At 37.2% G+C, this 24,938-nt stretch overlaps 2 protein-coding genes across 2 annotated transcripts; both read left to right on the top strand.

Annotated features, from left to right (window-relative positions):
• Positions 1 to 20: 20 nt before the first annotated feature.
• On the top strand, positions 21 to 7,928 carry LOC148835860 (lanC-like protein 3). The gene is made up of 5 exons (XM_088914651.1): positions 21 to 775; positions 2,036 to 2,159; positions 5,333 to 5,530; positions 5,946 to 6,153; positions 6,250 to 7,928. The coding sequence occupies exons 1-5, from the start codon at positions 233 to 235 to the stop codon at positions 6,407 to 6,409; spliced, it is 1,233 nt and encodes a 410-aa protein (XP_088770777.1). The 5' UTR covers positions 21 to 232; the 3' UTR covers positions 6,410 to 7,928.
• Positions 7,572 to 23,359, top strand: xk (X-linked Kx blood group antigen, Kell and VPS13A binding protein). The gene is made up of 4 exons (XM_088914650.1): positions 7,572 to 7,612; positions 10,994 to 11,438; positions 15,405 to 15,667; positions 18,849 to 23,359. Exons 2-4 carry the CDS (start codon positions 11,194 to 11,196, stop codon positions 19,673 to 19,675), a joined length of 1,335 nt encoding a protein of 444 aa, XP_088770776.1. The 5' UTR covers positions 7,572 to 7,612; positions 10,994 to 11,193; the 3' UTR covers positions 19,676 to 23,359.
• The last annotated feature ends 1,579 nt before the right edge of the window (positions 23,360 to 24,938 follow it).

Raw genomic sequence — 24,938 nt, 5'->3', positions numbered from 1 at the left:
GCCCAGCAGCCTTCTGCGCGTTTTTATTTTGTACCTGGTTTGTTATTGCTAGCCTGCCGTTCTTAAACTCAAACCTCCTGATTTGTTAAATACTGAAATTTTTACCACATAAAAAAGGAAACATTTGTTAATCCGAGCACAGCTCTGAACGGCATTTGCTCAAGTTTTGGTTTGTTTTTGTTTGTTTTTTTTTGGTCTGCATTTTGTGTTACATTTGTTCATTAATTCTGTGATGGAAACCCACCGTTGCTTTGCCAACCGGTTCGATGATTACAAAGGTGCTTTACTGACAGGGCAGGGCAAGGAGGCTGTGGTGCCCATAGTGATTAGCACTATCGAGAAGATTATTAAGACGGTTCCCATTGCCACCGATCCAAGTGACTGCCTCGATGGGGGTCTGTATGACGGTCCGGCGGGGGTGGCATACATGTTATACTACGTCTCCGAGTGTCCTTTGTTTGCCCCGCACAGGGACAACTACCTGAAAACAGCGAAGCGAATCATTGATGTATACGTGCGGTCCGTTGATGCCGAGCCAGATAAGAACATGCGAGCTGCCTTTCTCCTGGGGGGAGCGGGTATCTACGCAGTCGCAGCGATGGTCTACAAAGCTCTGGGGCTGGCGGACTTTGTCAAGCCCCTCACCAAATTTCGGAACCTCTGGGAGGTGTGCGCGCCCCTCACCTTCCTCGAATGCGGCTCCGATGAGCTTTTTGTTGGAAGAGCCGGTTATCTGTGCGGCGCTCTAGTTCTTAAACAGAATCTCGGAATAGAGGTAAGGTTCTGAAAAGTGATACAATAAGACTGTTTTTGAAGATGGATCCGAACGGGCCTCCGCTAGGTTTATTCATTTTAAGTTCACAAAGTTGCGCGTCGCAGCTCGCTACCATTGAATGAACGCTATTCGCTGACGCTTCTGTGCAATACTTTTCTTAGCCGCGAGAGGAAGATCATGATTTATGAACTGCGCACTAACAAATGTACGTTTTAAATAATCCAAACGTAAAGCTGTAGTTGCCTTTCTGAAATGGCGTTCCACTAGAATCAAAATGAAATCTAAGATAAAGCGATACCTTATCTTAAAAAGATTAATTATTTAGACGTGGTCAGTACTGTATCTCATGATAACTTGAACTACCTACTGTACTGCCACGCAGGTCCTGTTGTATAATATTAGATAACACTTGTGCTATTAAATGAGGAGTGAAATATAAAAAATAAAATGGCATCGTCATTTAATGTCATATATTTGTTTCAAACGTTTCTCCATAAAAGTGCAGTATGATTGTTTTGCTTTTTGAAAGATGCCGCATCTTAGAAAAACGTAGTACGGAAAAAAACCAATAATCACACTTCACCACGTCAACATTGATCTAACTGAAGTGAAGTGTGTGTTTTGGAGCTGTTAATAGTGTGCAATATGTCTGTTATTTACTTTTGTAATGTTTTGTTATTTCGCCATCTGTTGCGTAAACTATTGTTTTATGCTAGTGTCTCTTTTCCTGTTACTTAGTTGCATACTTAGTTTCCATACTTGGTGACTTAGACAAAGAAAGTGCCCAACTATGGAAGTTACTATGGAAGACTTGGAAAGCCAAAGAATGTTTTTGTTTCTTTAGTCTCTAGACTAATTTTGCTCGTTTAAAACTGTTGGTCGGGGTCACATCCGGATCTGTTTTTAAGGACCCTGTTACTTAAAGGTCTCTGACCTCTCACAACTTTTATATTTTATAGAAGCTCTTGCAAAATAAGTATATACAGAAGGTTAAACTGGAAAATATGATTAAACTGGAAAAAAAAATATTCTGTTTAAAGTAAAATGTCATTTCCCGAAAAAGAACTGACAGATGTACAGTACGAAAACAAATGAATCATTCCAATGAATGGTGTGCAGTGATCAAATGTTGTTTCAAAATACAGTATATATGTATGTGGGCGGATTATGGGGGGGGGGGGAAGGAGGTTCAGACATGGAATAATACAGCATTCGTATCTTATTTAATTTACCGTTTTTCATGTGTCATGTTTCACACAGGTATTAAGTCCAGAGCAGATCAAAGCAATCTGCCAGGCTATAATTGAATCTGGAAAGCAGTATGCAAGGAAGAAAAGAAAGCCTTTTTCTCTCATGTATTCCTATTATGGCACAGAATATTTAGGTAAGTATAGCTCCTTCAGTATAATTTACAACCATTAAAATTAAAAGCAAGTTTTATTTCTGGAGAGTACTTCACCTAATGTGTTAAGTGGACATTTTAAACCAAAACCCCTGTTTATTATTTCTTCCAAACACAGCTTAATTTGCATTTGTGAAAAAAAGCCTTTACTATTACCTTACCTAAAGTTCTTCACTTTAAGATGAATTGGCTCTTTCTCCATCTACTTTTTTTTTATCTGATTAACATTTCCAAATTAAAAAAGAATAATAAGAGAGCTTTAATAATTTGTCTTCGACATCTACAGTATCTTAGAAGGAAAATGTCTACTTCTGAAGTCTTTAAACATTGATCTTGCAGATTAACTCATAAACCTTCAAACTAGACTCCAACATATTAATGTATTGTTTTTGCTTTTAATAAACAACCCCCCTCTAAATATGCGAAAAGTATTTTAGGGATTACAACAAAGCATGCCTTGTACTATAACCTCTGAACAGTGCTCTATTTCAGAAACAGAGTATTTCTCTACATAGAAATATCAAGGAGAATTTCAAGACTCAGAGGTGCCTCAATTTCATTTTGAGTGCTATTTTTGAGTTGGAAAAAATAGTTTAAAATGTTTGTTATAGCTGGTGTAGCTGGTCCAAGTATGTGCATGTTTTCAAATGAAAAGCTTTAAATAACTTTATCCCCCTGTTCCTTCTGGTTGAAAGGATGCCTCACTTACTTAGGCACATTCTTCTGGTTTCTTCATGTGTTTTATTATCTCATGCTCTTTGTTGTATTGTGTAGCCCAGTTTTGAATGATTTACAAATATGTAAATGAATTTCTTGCTAAATAGCTCAAGGGGCATCATACAAAGCAGAGAGGATTAGAACATGTATTTTGACATTGCTGTCTTTCTCCAAAAGCACAGTGCTTGTCAGGCAAAATATTTCTCTTTATAAATGTCATATTCAATCTGCTTGAGACTTTTAAACAGACAGGCATCGCTCAATTTTAATAAACTCAAGTTCTTTCTGGAATAAATTATGGATTTCCTGTGTTATACAGTACGTCTGTAATGCTGCAGATTCCTCTTAGAGCTCTAATTATTTAATTCCCTCAGTGTCTATCTTTGTCAACAGTTATTCACCTCACAGGAGACAACTGATAGATTCAAATTGCAATGTGCCTCATGGTTTTAAGTACTGCAGTACCTATTTACATACGCAGTGTTTTACAAGTATGAATTGTCCATAAATGTCATGCAGGGTTGGTTTTCATGAAGGGCTTAATTGTTCTCAAAAGCTATTTCTTTAAATCTGCATTGATCCTTTATGCTCACATCTTGTAAAATCTGTTGATCATCCAGCAGTCACACTTTGAGTGCTTTCTTTCCCCTCTTATTTAAAGCTAACCTTACTTTTCCTTGACTGTACCAGATGGAGAAGTGATTCAGATGTGAAGATTAAACTTTCACAACAACACAGTGGCCATAGTAAGCAAAGTATGAGACTGTTTGCATGTAATAAAAGACATGAATACTGCACAGTAAATGCACAGATTGCTGTATATCCCCAGACTCCTTTAAATTTCTGGAGAGTGAGTGGATTGGTGACAGCCCCATGTACCATTTCAACTGAAATTGCATGTCATTTTTTTCTTGGACCTGTCTGCTTGTTGTCTTGTGCTCCTGCACCAGACCCATGTCCTTGCATACCATTTTCTAACTTTCTTTTTTCAGGGGCTCATTCTATAGCAAAGTTCAGACTAACAGCTTTATGACTTGTTTGGGATCAGAACATTTCTCAGAGCAACACTGAAATCTGTAACAAGATCCATTCACTTAGTAAATCAAAGCTGCTTTCTTTGTGCACAGCCACAGAATGAACCTATAACACTGGCTTTGAGCAACTGATTCTTTACTGAATTTTTTTCCTCTTTCTCATATTGCATATAATGCCAGGAAACACGCTACTCAGAATTTGTATTTAAAGGTTTTGTCTATATTACTGAATTTACTTTGCAATTTTTTAAAACTTTTTAAAAGATCTTACATAAAGGTGTGATTTTTTACTAACCTCTCCAATAATATGGATATGTAATATGGATCTCTGTGGCACTAGTGTGAGAATCAATTGTGCCAAGTTTTTGCACCAGGAAAAGTATTATTTTCAAATGCATAAATATATAACATTTTTAAATAGTGCCGCTATGGGGATACCAAGCTGACTATCTGGTTATGCCCTAGCCTGGAGATCAAATGTGGGCTAAACTACTATGCAGTTGTGTTTGAGGGCTCCCATAGTGCAATTCTAGGTCTTGATTGATTCACATTAGCTAGGAAATCCTTGACTCCACAGGAACCAGGTCTGGTCAGCACGTGAGAGTTTGTGCTGTCACTCCAGCTGTGTGAGTCCTTTGTCCAACCCATTATTTCTGGTGTTTAAGTCCTGCAAAAATGCTCTGCTCGACAATGCATGTTTCAGGAGGACACACCAGGGTTGTCTTCACCTTCTTTGGGCTGATGTAGGATATGTAAGCAGTGAGCCAAGATAAAATGCCCATTCACTGGAGTACCGATGAAAATAATTTGCAGTTCTAAATGGAAGCTCTTAACTTAAGTTCGGGAAGGAGTAATTATACAAACAGTAAATACGCAATAAACATTCATAAAGCCTTTGATTCTTGGATGTCATTTATATCAATTTCATAAGGAATAATGTTTTTGCATGTTGCTTTTTACTGCATTTGATAGAATGGATTGCCTAAGAATCACATGGTGTGGAGTTTAAACTTAGTATAGCTGATCCTTTGTTACGCAAAATAATCCCTCCTAAAAATGAAGTTTCAATGTTCTTTTTTTTGCTCTGTAACATTGTATCTCTTGGCTGTGCTCACAAAACATTTACTGTACCATCACTATTTTGTGTATCCAACATAATTATTAAAGAAATACTAGTTATTAAGTTAAGCTTTTAAACTGTGTTTAAGAAATGTGAAAATATACTAAAATGAAACCAGTTATGTTTGAAAGGCAATTACAGTTTAAAATGTAGTTGTCTAAATGTTTTGTGAATGCACATTTTAATTGAAGACTCAAGAACACATAGAGGAGGCTGGATTACAGGCCAGGCATCAGGTCCATTTCCACTCACTATCAGTTTGTGGGTGTGTAATCTCCTCGCAGGTGCTGCTCATGGGCTCTCCTCCATCCTCCAGATGTTACTGTCATACAGCGAGTTCCTTCCAACAGGGGACCGGGACCTCGTGTGGCAGAGCGTGGACTTTCTGATGAACCAGGAGCAGAACTGTAACTGGCCGGCTGAACTGGGGGCCATGATTGAGCGTGAGAATGAGTTGGTCCACTGGTGTCATGGGGCTCCAGGTCAGGTTCCTAAGTATATGGGGGGCGCTGTACATTTTATCAGTCTACAGCTGACACATGGAAAAGGCTCAAGCAAGTCGTTCTGTGCTTTAGTCCACATCAATGACAAATTCCCACCCTTTTGGATAGACAAGTTATATATTGTATATCTATTTCAGTGCAAGGTCATCCATCCATTTTTAAATCCGCTTATTCAGTTCAGTGTCATGGTGGGGGGAGTTGGAGCCTATCCCAGCAAGCAACACAGGTGCAAGGCGTGGTACTGTACACCTGGATGGGGTTCCAGTTTATGATCAGCTACAGTACGTGTAGTTAAGATAACCTCACATAACCAAGATTTTTATTTTTCCATTTCATGATTGAAACAATTTTGTCGGTTTTGCACTCTTAACTGAAGAGGCTGTGTGTTTCTCAGGTGTTGCCTACCTGTTTGCCAAAGCCTACCTAATTAACAAGAAACCGCGGTATCTGGACACGTGTATTCGCTGTGGGGAGATGGCCTGGCAGAAGGGGCTGCTGAAGAAAGGCCCAGGGATTTGTCATGGAGTGGCTGGTAGCGCCTATGTCTTTCTACTGTTGTACAGATTGACTGGTAACTCCAAATACATCTACAGGGCACAAAGGCAGGTCTGGTCTCTCTATGCTAATGTTAAATTGCACGTCTTGCCTTTGATCATTTATGACTAATAAGTTGTCTCCTTTTTTTTTCTTCTTGACAGATTTGCAGAATTCCTGTTTTCTGATGAATTCAGAGCAGGGTCCTGTTCTGTTAACAGTATTTACAGCCTCTTCGAAGGTCTTTCTGGAACAGTGTGTTTTTTGGTTGACCTTATTCAGCCCGAGAAGTCTGAATTTCCTCTTTTCAGTGTGTTTGTGTAGATCCTTTACTGCCAGTGGAGCAATGCGCATTACAGTGATCTCAGAGAGTGTAATATATTCCTAGATTTTTCTGTCAGTCAAACAGCATAACCTGTTGTTCTAGTTTTATTTTTTTATGGTTGTTATCCATGTACCAACATTGCACAGCTCTTTTGGATATGTCCTGAATTCACATGGGTGTTCAGTTTTAAAGTGTTTGTACTACCCTTCAGTTATGATTCAGAGGACACCGCTTCACAGAAGATGTTAGTGTGAATCAAGCTAGGATGGAAAGAAATTAAAGTACTGTAAGTAAAATCACTTGCTATGGGGGAAAATGTCAGACTGCCACCTATGTTTGTAAGATGAGTTATCAAGATTATGCACTATGTTTAAGAAACATTAATTGTTGTTGTTTGCTTCTTTTGTATAATAGGGAGCATGTCAGTACACTCGATAATGTGGAAAGGAACAAGTAATAGGTTTATTCCATGCTGAAAAAAAGAAGAAAGAGAACAGAACGTTTTGGCCGTGGAGGCTTCTTCAGGTGTCAAGACACCTTCTTCAGGTGTAGACACCTGAAGAAGGCTCCACGGCCGAAACGTTGTGTTCTCTTTCTTCTTTTTTTCAGCATGGAATAAACCTATTACTTGTTCCTTTGCAGCCTACGCATGCTGACGCAGCTACCCACCTGAATTACTAGATAATGTTACCATTTCAGTGCAATAAGAAAAAGGCTTTTTATTGATCAGTGCGGTTAGCACTCTAGAGTCCCAGGAATTGTAAGGGGAAGTTTCAGTTCATTCCTCAGTGTGTTCTGGTATCAGCCCCTTGCTATTCATTCTAACTTTTCTGTGATGTTTTTAAGTGGTTAGATGACCGTGACAATGGATAGCTGTGATTTTATTGCACACTAAGGCACTTTTTTTGGCTGCCAATTTAAAGAAATGAGTTGACTAAATCATTTTTCAAAAGCTTCTCACTAAAGTTGTGACTGTGATAAAGTAATCATACAGTAGTGTTATTAAATTAATTACATGTAATGTGTGTCTTTGTAAAGGAAAGATGTCTGAACTTGACCAGTTCTGTGAAGAGTGCAAATATTTATTTCTATATGTCAGGAAACCTCTAGAAATCCAGAATCCCGGGGATATTGGAACCTGTCTACTGCCCTTACTTCACAGGGAACTACCGATAGGCTGCTCTTGATGCGTATGGGACAAGGTGGGAGTACAGCATGGATGGTTCAAGTTAAGGAACACTTTAGAGACACAGATTAACTTAACAAGCTGTCCTTGAATAGTGGAGGAAACTGGTGCACCAACACAAATACAAGGAGACCATAGACTGTATTATAGGTCAGATTGCAAATATTGTACTGTATATTGTGCTGGCTTGTCTCTATGAAGAGGGTAGTTCTTAGTATGGAATATAATTCTGAGTCTATTATACCCAGCTTACAGCCACTCAAAGCAGTCGTGTGAAAAAGTACTGGTTTTGGAATTCTGTAATGAAATTAAATCCTACAGTTATCCTAAAAGCAGAGATGTTACATTTTTGTCTCAAGCTCAGCATTCATTTTTTAAATGTCAGGTCACTGTATAAACAAACAGATATTCACACTGTTTGGCTGCTTATTTATTATGCTTCTTTGTGTATTTATGCTTTATAATAAGTTTTATTTACCGTTTATTGAAAGAAACGAAAGATGTACAATTCTGTGTGAATTTGTTTGCAATGATCAATTACAATGCAGTTATTTTTCAGCAGTATTCTGTGTACTGTATTGCTATTTCTTTTTTGTTTTTTGACCTGAGATTATGCAGTAATTTATATTCTTTTTGTTTTTGGATAATTATTTCTTCAAGGTCTATAATATTCAGTGTGGTAATTTTCAGACTATCAAACAGATTACAATACATATATTCCACACCTTGTTCAAACTAAACAAAAACACTTTCTTATAAATTTAAACATCTTGAATTTATGTATTCTGAAAGCTTTCATAGATCTCAGCTACATTTTGGTTGTTTGGTTTAGTTCATGTCAAATTAACATCCTATATTTTTGTCAGCTATATTGAGGTGGGCAAGAACTTTCATAGAACAGAGTCTTGGAACATTTTATTTTATTCCTTCAAAACTTTGCAAAAGTGTTTAATTTTATACTTTCTCTAATAGGGGACCACTGTTGTACTAAAGTGATGCTTCTACTTTAATAATGGATCTCTCAAAAATGAGCTGACATCAGTTAATGGAATATGCTGAGTTCTAACATACACATAGGCATGTGCTCAAGTTTAGCCCCCTCCTTGTTCCATGATTTACACTTTTCCCGATCTTTGGGCTTCACTCAGGGTGGTGCTGTAAGTTATTTCTCCAAACAGTACAGTACAGTGTCTGGCTGGTAATTGACGGGATAGTCCTTAGGAGTACTAATGTTCCATGTTCCAAACATTAGTGCCTGGCCATAATGAAAGGAATCAAATCTTCACCTCAGAAATGGACAGTTTTCATTTATGTCTGTCTCCAGGTGTTATAACCTATTGGATCAAAAGACAAAAAACAAACTAAGGTCCCTGACTCTCATGATATTCATCCAGCCATCAGTGGGCAAGATCTTCATAATCTTTCTGGGATTTGAAAGGAGCCCTGGTGACTGATTAAGTGTCGGATAGAACTATTATTAATGGAGGAGTATTATGCTGATTAGATGGAGAAGGTAGAGCAAGCAGAAGAGGAAGGCATTGTTCAACAAAGGTGAGCTGCAGCTTCAGGACAAAGTAGTTCTCTACTAGTCTGGTGTTTCCTAAGTCACCATCTCTGAATGCAAGTTTGAGCAGCTAAATTAATGAGCTTGTATTCCAGACCTAACCCCCAGTGGTTATTATTTCAAAATTTCATTAGTGGTTTGAGGTTTGCAGAACAGCCTCAACAGTTTGAAAAGTGATGGAGACATTGCTGCTAGAGCAATTTAAAGTACTTTCTTCTATGGCCTTACTGATCCACCCTCATAATTGAGCTTCATGCCTGATAAGGGTTGAATGTCTTTAAATTCATTATACATCCTGAAATTAATAGTGTGTAATATACTATTTAAAAAACATTGTGTTTAACAAAAGAATAAAATACATATTTAATGTTAGATTAAAGTACTTCATATACAGTGTTGTTTACTGTTTCCACGTATCAATTTACAATATGCCAGCACATTTGAGTGCAAAGAGAAAACACAGAACCAAAAAGGAAGATGTGTTTAATGAGTTTCATGGTATAATGCTAGACTTCAAAGCAGATGCAAATGAAATCCACATATCCCAATATCTTAGCTTAGTTTCTGATTGCAATCTTATGAGAAAAGGTTATGTTTTCCACTGCATAGCTTTAATTTATCATTTTATACCGTTACCAATAAAACCTAACTGATGTCATGATAATCATGGTCAGTCTGAAAGCACTGTAGTTTATGGAATTCTACATTTGTAATTTAGTTTAGGGCCTAGTGGAAATCAGTGTTTTTTGTCCTTTCTTTCAAGTCTTGTGTGTACAATGATGCTGTTATTCAATATTATTCTACATATAATTAATTAAATATGATCTATACTATGACATGATATATATTTTGTCAAGTTAGCTCAGCTTTGATTCCCTTGTGTCCTTCACTGTGATGACATTTATACAGTATGTGCACGTCACTAGTGTGTTAATGAATCTCTATGCTTTTTATGTTGTTTTGATGATCTTTCCAACAGTTTTTCACAGTTTTTTTTTAAATAAACCACAGAATTAAAATCTTTACTTGTGGTTTTGTGGAGTACACACTTTAAGTGTAGGTAATCCTTACTCTTCCAACATTTACATTAGAAAGAAGCTTTAAAGCTTGAGGTTCAAAATATGATATTGGTTATTGGTGAAGCAGTTACAAGCACAGGGCAAAAAAACAAGACAAAAAGTAAAATGTCACTTAAAAGTAGAAAATTTACTGTTATAATTTCATTGCATTAAATGGAGTGCTGTAATTTCCAAACACGCTTTTCCAAAATTTCCAAAAAGGCTTGTGTGGGAGATCTGTCTCCCCACAAAAACCAATTGAGTTCCTTCTGGTTTTTGGGTTTGCTACTGTAGGTTGAGCTGCTTACCCTCATGGAAGTTGTAATAGGTCAGAGCCTATGCTGGAGACAAGTTTGAGGAGACCACATTGTGCAAATTTAGGAATACAGTCAGAACATGGCTGTGCTACTGTATGTGATCTTTATTTACCACAGAAACAGGACCTCAGCTTATATCTCCTCTGAAGAATGTTACCTCGTATTATACAGCAGCAACCCTGGTCCCTGGTGTTGTTAATTTTGCTTCAACAGCAAAAGCGCCTCAAAGGGACTCCCACACCATATTCTCAACCTGCTTGTCTTTAGAGGTTTTCCATTCCAGGACAGACCAGAACAAGCCTCTGAGATAGAATAACAAAGGGAATTACAAATGTAAGACCTGTAGTGAGACAGTAAATGAAGAAATAATAATGCAGCTGTATAGAAACGAACTGCTGAAAATGTTTACGTTTTGGCTGTATACTGTTCATAAATCTTAATTCTTCTTCCTTTTGCAGTAGCGGCCCCTACAGCATCACTGTGGTAGAACTGTCATCTGAAAGCAACCTGCTAAATTGCTCTGCAGCAGCAGCAGCAGCCTCGGCACATCTCCATCTCGAAGTCTCCTCGCCTTGTGTGACACGGGCGAGCCTGTGCGGTTTTCCCATGCGAACACGAAGCAACGGAGACCTGTTTTCTTCCCCATGGCCGCGTAACGATGAGACTCCCCAGCTCCATCTTTGTGTCCGTCTCGCTTTTCATTGCCGAGACGACCGCTGCTGTGTACCTGAGCACCACTTACAGATCTGCCGGGGACAAGATCTGGCAGGGGCTGACTCTCCTCTTTGTGCTGGTGCCGTCGGTGCTGGTACAGCTCACCCTAACCTTTATTCACCGAGACCTAAGCAGGGATAGACCCCTCGTGTTGTTTCTTCATATTATTCAGCTTGGGCCAATTGTCAGGTAGGTCAGGCATGCCGAGGCTGCCTAGGAGTTGCATCAATTCACTTAAGACATTCGTTTTTTTTCCTCGCTGCGATATTCGCCTTTGTTTAGTGTTCAGGTTTGAAATATCAATTGCTATTTACTGTACATTAATTTGAAGAGGGACAAGGTAAAAGTTACTGCTGCCGTGAGTTATCACATCGTGCGTTCTGAAACGCGATTGTAATTTTGACACCGTGCGCATATTTAATGTATATGGAGCTAAATGCTTTTTATCAGCACCAAACATCGAGCATCAGTTTCGAACTTGAGCTTTAATCTTTAACCATGATTTTGCAAGCTTTCTATTTTCTAGCTGTGGTGTTTTCTTATCGTTTTGTTTACCACAGGCCCCATGCTGTAAATGCATTATGCTGCATCTGCATTGCATGCAGTCTGCTTAGGCCAGTTATATGCGACGAGGGCATCAGTAGCATCTGCTGTGATAAATGATGATGCGGCGGCTCGCTGCGTCGGTTACATTTTGAATTTAAAAAAATCTCCTTCAACGTTAGAACATGTAAAATAAACACATTACTAGTTTTGTATTTCATCACAAGAAGTTATTTAAAAAGGTGTATGCTTTGACACAAAAGGTGTATGATGCTACACAATCTCCTATATTGTGAAAGCGGTTACAAAATTAACATTTCTTCAGCAGCTTTTCTACCTGTCACGTTCCATTAGTTGCCGTTTCTAAAAAGATTTATGTGGCTGCACATTATAAACTTATGGTCTACACCAAAGAAATGTATGAAATATCCCTTCCGGCTAAAAAATCTGTTGGGCCATGCAACAAAATGAATCTCACTCCCTGATATGCTTACTCAGGGATGGCTACATACAGTACAGTAATCTGTGCAGATATGCTTGGTGTCTCGATCCTACCCACACTGTTATCCTCCAGCAGCGCTGCCCATCTGCCACACACAGCTGGATGCTAAAACCACACACTTACTCAAGAGTTGTCAAGAAAGTGCAAAAGCATGCAGGAAACTAAACAATGCTCTTTATAATTTGATTCTGTGTTGGTGCACAAAAGCTGCCAGGAATTTAAGAACTACATTTGTTGTAAATTCTGTTAGAAACTGCAAAAAAACGAGACCTGTTGACAGATGAAGAAACCTAAAGGAGCATTTTCGTGGAAAGAAACATCCCGCTGTTTGATTGCCTCTTAATTTAAATGTATTTTCATAATATAAAAAGCAGACAGACCTGTCAGCCATATTGAATATGTCTTCAGGGTTCGCATATTATACAAATGAACCGTGTTTGCATGTTCCAGAGTTTTAAATATGATGTACAGTATATCTGTATTTCTATATACATACAGTACAGTATAGAGTACACAAACTGTGCTTCCACTTTGTTAAACAAGCATTTTAACTTCTGGATAATTATACATTTGGGTTCCTGATTTTGTAAAAATATAATTGTCTTTATTTTCTAGGGAATGCTGTAGAGCCCTTCACAATTTAAATCATTGTAGTTTACACTAGAGTAAACAATCATTACACTATAAAGTTTATTTTCCAAGCAAATTTGGAGATTACGAACATACAGTAAGAGGCTCATGAGAGTCCATCCAGCTCAATTAGTAGTAACTACAGTAATTATTCTCATCCAGCCATTTCATGAAAGAACTCAGAGTATTAACTTTGACAACATGTCTGGGTAGCTTGTTCCAGAAAAAAGCTTGTTCCATCTCTGTGTGAAAAAATGCCTAAAAAAATTATCAATTTTAAAGTAACTTTTCTGTAGCTTCCACTTAAACTATGTCCAAAGATCCCCTCATAATGTTAGGGACTTAATTTTATAAAGAACTCTATATTCGATATTTTTTTTGTAAGCTGGGTCCTTGACCTCATAAAAATTGATGACTTACTGTCTACAGTATCTTGTATATAATATTTTTTTATCTTAAAGGCTCCTCAAAAGAAATCTTAAATATAGAACGTAATACTATAGACTGTCCTAACTGCACAGAATGCAACAGGATAAACAGCATATTTAAGTAGTTGAGAGTTCCATATAATGTCATTTTGATAAGAAGAACAAAATTAAATTATAATGCATAGGATTGGCATTTTTCATGCTTTAGTATGTGAATTAGTGGTGTTTTTTTGCTTAAAAAAGCTGATCTGATTTAATCACAAAGGAATATACAGTATCTCTTTTTGTTCCATAAGAAGAGAGCCAAACCTTTATAGTAAAAATACAGAACATGTGACTACACACTAGTAATTCTGCACATTTCCATGCATCTTTTTACTTTTATCTAGCAGTCATTATTATGTCAGATATTATATATATATATTTACTGGGTTTTCAACAAGAAAACCCCTTAATATGTATCTTCAGACAGAGTAAAACAAATGCATGTAGATTTGATTAGCATGTACTAATTTGTGTCAAACCAGTCAGCCACTAAACATGCATTCTAGTTGTATTGGCCCCTTTAGGTTTTGAAAAATATTGATTGAACAAAGAGCCTGTCCTCTGTGTTTGTCAATTAATAATGATCATTCTTCACAAGCATGCAAAAGCAGCATTTGCACATTTTGATAATGTGTTTGGTGTGCACAGACATATGAGCACACTCAGGCGCCATAATGAAGTTAATAAATAGAACCATAGCAATATGAACAGTAGTACTGTTGAAAAGAGTATATTTGCTGCCAGTAGTGTACAGTATATAACTCAGCCCAGTTTCTCTTAGTTTTATTCAAATTCAATAAACATTCTATGTGCAAATACAGTAAGCACATCCCTTTTCCTAGCTCTTTCTTATGAAATCAAAAGAATTTTTGTGGACCCTCATATAGTATGTGAGATAGCAGTGAAGGATGTGTTGCAGTAAACCCAAGAGTTCTGTTTAGGAAACACTTAGTAATTTAAAGTTCAAAAGCAAGAGCAATTGCAAAAAAATAAGCAGGTTCTAAAAATACTTATTATGACCCAAGAGAAATGCTAAAAAGCTGTTTGTTTTTAAAATATTTAATAGCTTCAATAATGAAAAGGTACAGTAGGCATATCAGCGGTTGCTTAAGACTGGGTACTTGATTGCTGTCTGCACTATTCTGCGCTGCATTGCAGTAGTTGAGCCTTTTTTCAGACTGTGCCACTTTTATTGAAATACAAATTTTTCTTGACCATTTTAAATGCAATACATCGCATAGAGAGTCATAGCGGTGTTTTGAATGTTCTTCCATTCTTTTAGTTTTTAAAGCATAAGTTTGGTATTTTGGAAATCTGTGATAAAATGTTTTCTAAATGTTTTACAGTGTCTTGTGTCTTGTGCACACTGACAATTTTGTATAGCAGAAAACACAGTAGGTCACAATGTATTATCGGTATCAAGAAAATAAAACCTCAAGAGGATGATAAAATCCAAAACACCTGAGAAAAGAAATACAAAATGTAGTATTTTATTGTCAAATGAGTACTTTGGTTAATCACCGGTGTAACATATAACATGTACACTATATTTAATATCATTTCACAGTTAAGATCACTTTATTAGCTATATACAATTTCTTACATTAGGAATTTATCTTTGCTTAACTTTAGCTTGCTCTCATTGAGACACACAGACAGGGAGAGTGAAGCTTGGGGTCAGAGCACAAGGTCAGCCATTTATATGGCACCCACAGAGAGGCTAGGGTGAAGGGCCTTGCTCGGGGGCCAAAGGGAGTAGGATTCCTCTGCCAGCCACAGGATTTGAACCAGCAACCTTCCAGCTATAGGCACAGATCCTTAGCCACAAGGCCACCTCTCTGCCCCATGTACAATTACCAGAAGGTGCTCACTTGGAAGTTCCTTTTCAGTGGCTTTTCCCCAACAAAGAGATAGTATTTTGAAAATAAGAGAACTGTACAATTATTGGGGGCAGTGAAGGAGCTTGGAGAATATGCAGAATTAAAACTGAACTGTTCACTACTGCAGGTGCCTGGAAGCTTTCTGGATTTATGGCAGCTCCGGTAAAATCGAGGAGCCATATGTCAGCATTACTAGGAAGAAACAGATGCCAAAGGAAGGCCTGTCAGAAGAGGTTGAGAAGGAAGTGGGGCAGGCTGAGGGCAAAATCTTCACCCATCGGGCTGCTTTTGCCAGGACATCCGTAATCCAGGCCTTCCTGGGCTCCGCTCCACAGCTCACACTCCAGCTCTACATCTGTGTGCTGCAGCAGGGGGTGACCTGGGGAAGAGGTAAGCAATCATGTGTATGGTACAATATTCAAAGCACAATTTTATTTGTATAGATTATACTCAGTTAAGGTGAAATCCAGATTTTTTTACTTGCCTGGTTAAGGAACCTGGTTGATTGTGAGTCATTCAAGCCTCACGTGATCCCAGATGAACATACAGAAGGAGCAAACATAGTAACAAGTTACGCCTTATAAAGTAATTGTAAGATTTGCATTTTGAGACTCTGAGTTTGTCAGAATGTAATTAATGAATGAGCACAGCTTTCCTATTGTCTGTGCAAAAACCATATTGGCATCCAAAGCGGGCTATAGAACCTGCTCCAATCTTCTCTTAGTTTTATTGACATGAGGTCTAAGATACCCCAAATGCGCTGTTCTCACATGATCAGAGAAAACAAAGGAACGCTCACTTAATTAGAAAAAAAATAAAAAAAAAGGCATGTTAAAGGTTTCCTTTTCAGTTCATTAGAGGAGTATGAGATTAAAATATTTTACTTTTATCGGCTCCACTTTCATAACAGTATAACATTAAAATTGATTTACAGTAACTATCAGGCACTCTAAGGTACAGTATGTTGTATTATTCAGTGTGACTTAAATAGCTCAAAAATGCAACAGAAAGGGCAAACTTTTCAAAGATAACATCTCTCTTTCACTTTGTACCGGATGGTCTATATAAAAAAAACAGTCTCTTTTTTTATTTTATGGTTAGCATGGTCCCAGACACTTTGCAACGAGGGATTTTATAATCAGTCAGAAATAGTACATACAGTATGTGTTGAAATAAACAACAGGCTAATTTCAAAATTCATTTTAATGAAACTTGAAACTACAGGTTCAAAAGTCAGTTTTAAGCATTTGTAAAGTTACTTTTTTGAGAAGGTAAAATTTTAATCAGTGCTATACTATAGAAAAAAAACAATAACAGGCTGTATTAATAGTTTAACCTACTTTAAAGCCTTGCTTTGTAAGGTGCTAAAAAAGTATGTCTGGAATTCAGCAGGTCATGAGGTACACTAAGGTACAATGCATAAGCACATACAGTAACTCCCATAATTTCTAGTCTACTGTTAACCTTGAAAAATCTATTTGTTTTTTGAAGCAAAAGCCCAATAAACCCCTACAGTGCAAAATAGAGATGTAACTACATCAAAGATTCCCCTATATAAGCCATCTCATTGTCATATTCTGGATATTATTCCTCATATCATTTTTATTAATTTTGCAGACACTTTTATTAAAGCTTGCAGTATTTAATTACCATTTGTAGAATGAGGTATGACAGTTTTACACATTACACAGCAGAATGATAGTGCTGCTGCTCCCATACAGCTCCTGCATCCAGGCTTTGATTCTTTCTGTGTGGAGTTTGCATGTGCTCCCTGTGTCAGTATGGGTTTTCGTGCTATTTCTGTTCATTGATGCCTTCGAGATCTTTGTGCGTGCCCTGCAAGGGACTAGTATCCCATTCAGGATGAAGTCCTGATTGCTTATCTGTTTCTGGATAAGACTGTAGTTTGTCGTGACACTCACCAGAGCAGGAAGGAGCAGCTTTCTCATAATGGATGGAAGTAACTCATCCTGTGTTCATTTAACATACACTGTAGTCCAAGAATGAGAATGATATAATAAATTGGGGAATATATACTGTATGAAGCTATATTAATAAAGAGTACAGCATGATCAGCACAGTGCACCAGGATAATATGATTAACAAAAGAAACAATAGCCAAGGAGAAAACAGGAAACTACAGAAGTCAGCTTATCTTGTACATGTGTGTGTCTATTAGTATTAAGAATGGTAAACCCCAGAGTAGATGCGGTGTAGAAATGAAAGGAGAAGGCACTGAAAGGTGAGTGCTGGCTGTAGGCTATTTTGTTCCACCACAGAGGGGTTGCAGAAGAGATAGAGTGTGCACCAGAGGCAAAAAAGCAAAGGGATGACTGGAGAAGACGAGAGGATAAAGAGAGAGGAGAGTTTCTGGAGGTCGGATGGTTGCAGAGCAATGAAAAAGGCAGCTGGAAAGACCAAGAATCCTGAGCTGAATGTGTGCAGAGACAGGAGTCGTTGGATAGTCTGAAGTAAAGGAGTTGTACTGTACCAGGAAAAAGACGCAGAGAGAATACAGAGGGAGCAGCAGATTGCAACAGTTGGAAAAGACAGATTACCGAAGCAGGGAATCCAGTAAGAAGTGTATTACAGCTGCTCAATCTAGAATGGACTGTTTAGAAAGAAGCGGCAGGGATGTATCATGGAAATACAATGGAAGATGTATCACTTTGAAACGTTGAGTCCTCTCGTATTATTAAAGCAGTATAACGATGTGTTTAGTGCATAATAATAGTTTAAAAGAATATGGTCAACAGATGGGATTTGAAATGCCTGATGGATTTGAATGACTAATGGCTTTTGTACTTTCAGAATTACTCTGTGCCACCCACAAACTAAAATTAGCTCAGCTTCATCAGTGTGAAATTCAGCATGTAGATACAGTACCTTTTGTTGTTTCAATTTGAATGCTGTGTTCAAATGAAAACAATTCCATTGATATGGTTCTGTGAAGGAAAAGTAATATTTCTAAGATAGTCCAAAGTCAAAGGTTCCTGTCTGCATGCTTTCACCACCAAAAAGTGATCTTTAAATTTTAATGAGTGGTGATACTGTTCTAAGCAGCCACAATGTTTAATGTGTGCCATTTGCACTGCTTTGATGTTGGGCCTATTCCAGCTCCGGCTCTGCCAGCTGCTATAAATTAGTTCACAAGTCATTGTGTTGGATTGGCTCTTAACACCTACAGTTAATTAGCAGTCCACACAACGCCTACATTAGCTGTGATTTCAGCTCATACTTTGTACAGCTGATGAAAAGAAGTAGGTGAAGATCTTTTAAAGATCATTCTTTCAAGCACTAAAGCAGAAATAAAGGTTCTGTAGCAAAACTGCAAGGATTCAGGATACAGGAATAAACAGCAGGGGACCGTTAGTTTTTCAGTAACATTTTTTTATGTTTAATAAGATGGCTTGAAGGTACAGTGAGTATGAGTTTTTTTTTATTGTAGAAGTCCACAAATTATTGAAATATATAAGGAATTAGTCTATCTTTTTAATAGAATATCATATAATTGAGCCTGTTCGCAAACAAGGTGTGGTGTTTTCATCTTAATTCGTTTTCTTTCTTCTAGGGACATTGATGGTGATATCTCTGCTGTCAATAGTGTATGGTGCCCTCCGCTGTAACATTCTTGCCATAAAGATCAAGTATGATGACTATGAGGTAGACGTAAAGCCAGCAGCATACCTGTGTATATTCCTCTGGAGGAGTTTTGAGATTGCCACACGAGTGGTTGTCCTCGTCCTCTTCAGCTCCGTGCTTCAGATATGGATCCTGCCCGTTGTGCTGCTCAACTTCTTTGTCTTCTTCTTCTATCCCTGGATTCTCTTCTGGCAGAGCAAGTCTCCTTTCCCAGAGAACATTGAGAAGACCTTGACTAGAGTCGGCACCACCATTGTTCTGTGCCTTCTTACCTTTCTCTACGCCGGGATCAACATGTTCTGCTGGTCGGCGGTGCAGCTGAAACTCAACGACCCCGACTTGATCAATAAGTCACAGAACTGGTATAGGATGGCGGTGTATTACATGCTGAGGTTTGTGGAGAACGCCACGCTCATTTTGTTGTGGTACGTTTACCAGACAGAGTTCTATAGGTATATATGCGCCCCTCTGTTGGTCTTGCAGCTTCTGATTGGGTACTCCATTGGCATCTTTTTCATGCTGGTGTTCTACCAGTTTTGTCACCCCTGCAAAAAGTTGTTCTCTTCTAGCATTTCTCAAGGACTGTGGGCATGCTCAAACTTTCTGTGCTTGCTTTGTAAACCACGAAAGGAAGAAGAATCTACTGATAGGAAGGCACTGGAGCCACCCAGTATGACTGACAAAGACTTGGCCAATGATACCATGAATGAGGCAACAAATGGGAAAAGCAGCCAAAGTCTGTCCAGCAACCCTTAACAACATAAGAAAACTATGGAGGATATCCTTGCTTGAGGTCTGAAAAGTTCTAACAACAATGAAGATATACTGTAAGTCCATCCACCCATCCATTTTCTAACCTCTTTATCCAATGCAGGATCCCAGGGAAGCCAGAGCCTATCCCAGCAAGCAATGGGTACAAGGCAGTGTATAACCTAGACGGGAAACCAGTTCATCCAAGAGCACAAACAGGCACACACTCGCACCAGGACCACTTTCCCCAGACCCCAATTAATCTACCCGTATATCTTTGGCCTGTGGGAAGAAACCAGAGCACCTGGAGGAAACCCACATGAACACTGGGAGAGCATACAAACTCCACACAGGTAGCACCCCAGGAAGTGATCCTGAAGCCCCAGTATTGCAAGGCAACAATGTTAACCACTACACAATCATGCTGCCATGCAGATATAATGGTGTTATGAATTGCAAATCTCATACTGATCTTAAGCCCATTTCAGCAGTTAAGGGCCAACTCAGTTAACACAATGGTGAAACAGCAGTCTGGGGTTGACTTAAAAGCATGTGGTATAGAATTAAGTCTTTAAAACCTTAATATTTTAAATTTTGCACATTTCCTGTAATTCAGTCACATTTTTACTCTATTAACAATATATAATTTAGTCATTCTTGTGATTAATTGATTAATATCTATTTTGATTGGTACATTGAACACAAAATAAGAAAAGTTAATATGCTTAAGAGTGTATCTCAACCATATTCCTCTCTCTAATCAAAATACCTGAGAGCCAGTGTACACATAACAGAAGTCACAAATTCACAAAGCCTTGTGTTCTGCATTATGATGTTTGGGGGAAATTATGCTGAAATGGGGAACTTTGAAAACAATTTTATAGTTTATATAATAATAACAACATGCTATTAACAACACATGAGTGTGCATTTAATAGTCTGTGAGACCAATTTTCTTTGCAAGCTTTAACATCGTTGATGTGCACTGAGTCGTTGTGGGCTGTCAGCCATAAAACTGGCAAAGTTAAAAAGGCAGAAAAAGAGCCCTGGTAGTCTTGCAAGTACTGTACATAGACTAATCCATGGATGAGTAGTCAAACTCATTTCTCTTGCTTCATTTCATTACAGAATTTCATAATAACTCTTCAGTTTTACACTGATGTTTACAGAATTGCCATTGGTGTTGGTGTGGTGAAGTCCTTGTCCATTTGATGTTTTTTTCCTCACCTTTGTGTAATCTCCATTCTTAGCTTGTTTTCTCTCGTGTGTGTTTCACAATGATGTGAATGCCAGTTGGCATAATTTAGAGCCATTTTTTTTCCACATCTCTCTCTGTGGTAATCTGTTTATGTGAAAGACCAGCAACATTTAGGTGCTTTGTAGGCATTAAGTTAAACCACTAAAATAATTATGAGAAATCATAAGTATTTTTTTTAGACTTTTTGGTCATGAAATCTGCAAGAAATTCAACAGAGGCACGGATTAAATATGTAAATCTATCTGTTGTTTGCCAGTAAAGTTACATATGACAATACCATTTCAGCTTTCGTCTATCTTAATTTACATATGCAATTGAGAAATCTTCTCAGGTCAGCTGGTTTAATACCTGCCATAGTGTTACATACAATGTTTGTAATCTTGTGGTTTTGGCAGCCATAGTTTGATGCCATATTTATTTATCAGTGTTCAAAAACGGATGTTCCTGAAAAGTAATTCAAATTACGCTGTTTTGCAAACTTTTTTTCCAGAAATCAAAATACATTTTCATTTTCTAAAACTACAGAAAATTATGTCTATATACTGTATGGTCAGACCATACAGAGTATGGATGCAATTAATTCCTTTAAGTATAATACTGTATATTATTCTCAAGCCCTGTATTACAGGATGTATAATGTAATACACAGGCTAAATTAGAAACAAAGGCAATTGAAGTATTGATTTGATATTCAGCTGGAGATGTTAATAATTTGAGATGTTTTAAGTAATAAATCATTAGGCAAGTTACTTGTCCTGTGAAAGTCATTCCTTAAGCAACACAATTCTACAACTCATTGTGTGTAATATGTGCACTGAACCTACCTTAGTAAATTTCTGAGCCAATCATTATACATAACGAGTATTTAGAATAATGGTAAAACAGACACATAATGTACATAATGTAATGTAAAGTATCCTGCATTAATTACAAGAAAAATATTCCCAATGCCTACAATAAAAACTGAAACATTTTGGAGCATGAGTTCTATATTTTCCAGGAGATATAATTTGCAAGAACCGTAGAAATGCTTATTTTAGTATTTAATTTATACAATATATATTTATTTATTATTTATATTGTAATGAAGATTGTTGAGCTAAAATTTATTTTCTATCACATAACAAAGATTTAGATTATAATGATTTATGCTGTAAATTATTTAAAGTAGAAAAATGAAAATTATGGAGTATTATTATTTTGATAAAAATTATTTTATGTCCTCATAAGACCAGAAAAAAATAAAAAGATTTTAAATATAAAAACTCTTGAAAAGTGTTATTTATGTATTTAGAAATGGGATAAACTTCTGCTTGTTATTAAAACATATATTTTATCCTTAATGTTTATAATGTCTTTTGAAGCATTCCTGAAAGTATGAGAAATTATTTATAGGGCAACTGCCTCCCTTATGTATTACATTATATACTGTACAACATTGAATGAAAAACAGGTTATTATTAATTGGTTCTCCTAAGAGTGTTGTTTTTTTGTATGTTGTTTTACTTGCTGACTATCCAGTTTTCTATATTCCTGATTTCAGTATGTTTCTCTATTATCATTATACTACAAACATGGCGTGGTGAAGTGATTTAGTGTTCTGCAGGGATGATGCTTCTTCATTTTCTTATAATAATTTTCACCAAGCTGTTTTAATGCTCAGTGAAGGCTGAATTCCCTTAGTCCTTTATTCAAGAGTAAACAATGACCATGGTGAATAAAAATTCAGTCAGAAAGAACAGTGAACGATCACTTGTGTGTAATATCACATGAGAGCAGTGGAGATGAGAAATCAACAGGAAGTAAAGAGGAAGTAACAGGAAGTGATGGCACACAGCTTAAACCACTCAAGTAAACAGCAGTCATGAAATGTCATTTTCAGTGATTTTGTTTCTTGATGTTGCTTTGCTGACCTCTACTGGCAAATGGTACTGGATGACAAAATGTGTACAGGTACTAAAGATAGATAATTCCCACCACATTTCCACTATTTCAAAGTTGTGGCACAATGAGGACAAAAAAAGCCTATGGTCTTTCATTACATTTGTGGTCTAAAGAAACTGAAACCTCATTTACAAAATATCATGACACAGGTTTATACTGTAATGCCATTCCATGACACAGTTTGTTTATTTCAAAGTTGGATTTGAAATAAAATATTACATTGTGGGATTAAAAGATGTTTATTCACTGCTCTGTATGGTGTCACCCTTATACCTAATACTACAACACATTTACTGTATGTAAAACTATTTGTACTACAGTATAATAGTAATGTATTGTGCCAGGCAGTTAATTTGTTCAGTATTTTGTATATACAGCTATATGGTTTCATGGAGTATTTAGAAGATAATTTACATATGTTTCAGCAGTTCTTGCTCAAAGTTTGCCTTAATTATTGTAAAGATGTATAATAAACTGTACATGATGAAGATGTCCTGGTTTTTGATTGTGTTCCATATTCTTTTTCCAGTGCTAAAGCCAAAAATAATGGTCTCAGTATCAGTCGTATCTGATATAAAATTAAATAAAACACAGATAAATTACACAATACACTGTATTATGTTACTGTATATAGAATGCTGCAGTATACAAAAACCTGGCATTAAAAGGAACAAACCCAACAAAAATAAGACATGATAACAATGGATAGACCGTGGTTTTCATAATAAAACTAAGAATTCATATGCAAGCCTTTCTACCTACATTGTGCTAATGAAGATGATAGAAATAACATTATTTGGAGGTAAAACATTCCTGTACTCATGTTTGTATTTTTTTTTCTTTAAAATATCACAAACATTTTAATTATACACTGCCAGCAAAATCTTAGACAGTTTGGATTGTTTGACTTTCCTTATTTACACAGAAACGCAGATCTATGTGTATGGCACCATTCTTATGAACTTCACCCCATTGGTGGAATGACCTACCTCAGGACTCACTCACCGTCTTCTAGAAGAAACTATAAACTCCCCTCTTCAGAACATACTGTACAACACCTAATCCCAGAGGCTGATATGACTAATCCCCATTGAATATGCACCTATCTTACTATTGTCTTCCTGTCTGTAAAGAAGCACTTATACTCCCTAGCACTGTGCAACATGATGGCACTTAATTCTGCTCTTACTGTTGTTGGTGATTTTGTTGCTGTTTGATGGTACATGGTTTCATATATATCCTTTGCATGTTGACTGGGATTTTCTGCACTGTAAGTCGCTCTGGATAAACGTGTCTGCCGAACAATTAATACATGAAACCTGCTCCCCTACATCATACACTTATTTTCACTCGCAGATCGAGTGTTAACCAGAGGACAGGCATAGTTGCAACATTTGGTGCAAACTGATGCCAGAGAAAGAGACTTAAATTGAATAATTTGGTACAAACCTTTCACTCGCAGGAGAAAGAACTGAGTTCTCTAAGACCTAGACAAATAGCAGAAGCAGACATTTCTGGATGTCATTAGTCAGAGAAGGTCAGGTCAGAAAAGATGGATGATTATCAAATATGGACTTCTTCCCCTTGTCCATCTTAAGAAATGTACTATACCTTTAGAAGGAATTCAAGGAATTCAAAGTAATGTTTAGCTGCAGAAAACTTGTACTATCCACCTACCTATCTGCAGTGGCTCCAACGTGCTGTAGTACTTTCAGTTTTGGAGATAGTTTTCTGGGTAGTAACTGTTCCAACTGGCAGGTAAAAGACAGTTCATTTGTCTCTACAAGAGCAGCTGTAAATAGAGATGGAGATTTTCCTCATGGATCTGTTTCCTAACAGATATAACAGATTGATATCTTCCCCACTACATGATATTGAAGGCAGTGGCTCAGTCACAGAGCTCCATGTAACCCCACAGATGTCCCATGTCCAAGTTCTCTCCTCCATCTTTCACGTTTGCATTGTTTTCTTGGGGACCAATGTCACTTATTGTTCTAGAGATTCAGACTGATAATGTCCAGACTGTAGGAGATAGTTCATGCTTCATATAGAAACTTTTAATGTATG

This window comes from Atractosteus spatula, chromosome 4 (assembly GCF_055471065.1).
Source record: "Atractosteus spatula isolate fAtrSpa1 chromosome 4, fAtrSpa1.hap1, whole genome shotgun sequence".
Classification (NCBI taxonomy): domain Eukaryota; kingdom Metazoa; phylum Chordata; class Actinopteri; order Semionotiformes; family Lepisosteidae; genus Atractosteus; species Atractosteus spatula.
The sequence above is the reverse complement of the archived record's forward strand: the minus strand, read 5'-3'. Positions and strand labels throughout refer to the sequence as shown.

What these genes read in the sequence shown, in the direction of transcription:
- LOC148835860 (XM_088914651.1), top strand. Translation starts at nt 233, where the DNA reads ATGGAAACCCACCGTTGCTTTGCCAACCGGTTCGATGATTACAAAGGT. An exon ending in AACAGAATCTCGGAATAGAG is followed by an intron (nt 776 to 2,035) that starts GTAAGGTTCTGA and finishes TGTTTCACACAG; the next exon opens with GTATTAAGTCCAGAGCAGAT. An exon ending in CTGGTGTCATGGGGCTCCAG is followed by an intron (nt 5,531 to 5,945) that starts GTCAGGTTCCTA and finishes TGTGTTTCTCAG; the next exon opens with GTGTTGCCTACCTGTTTGCC.
- xk (XM_088914650.1), top strand. Translation starts at nt 11,194, where the DNA reads ATGAGACTCCCCAGCTCCATCTTTGTGTCCGTCTCGCTTTTCATTGCC. An exon ending in CAGCTTGGGCCAATTGTCAG is followed by an intron (nt 11,439 to 15,404) that starts GTAGGTCAGGCA and finishes TCACTACTGCAG; the next exon opens with GTGCCTGGAAGCTTTCTGGA. An exon ending in GGGGGTGACCTGGGGAAGAG is followed by an intron (nt 15,668 to 18,848) that starts GTAAGCAATCAT and finishes TCTTTCTTCTAG; the next exon opens with GGACATTGATGGTGATATCT.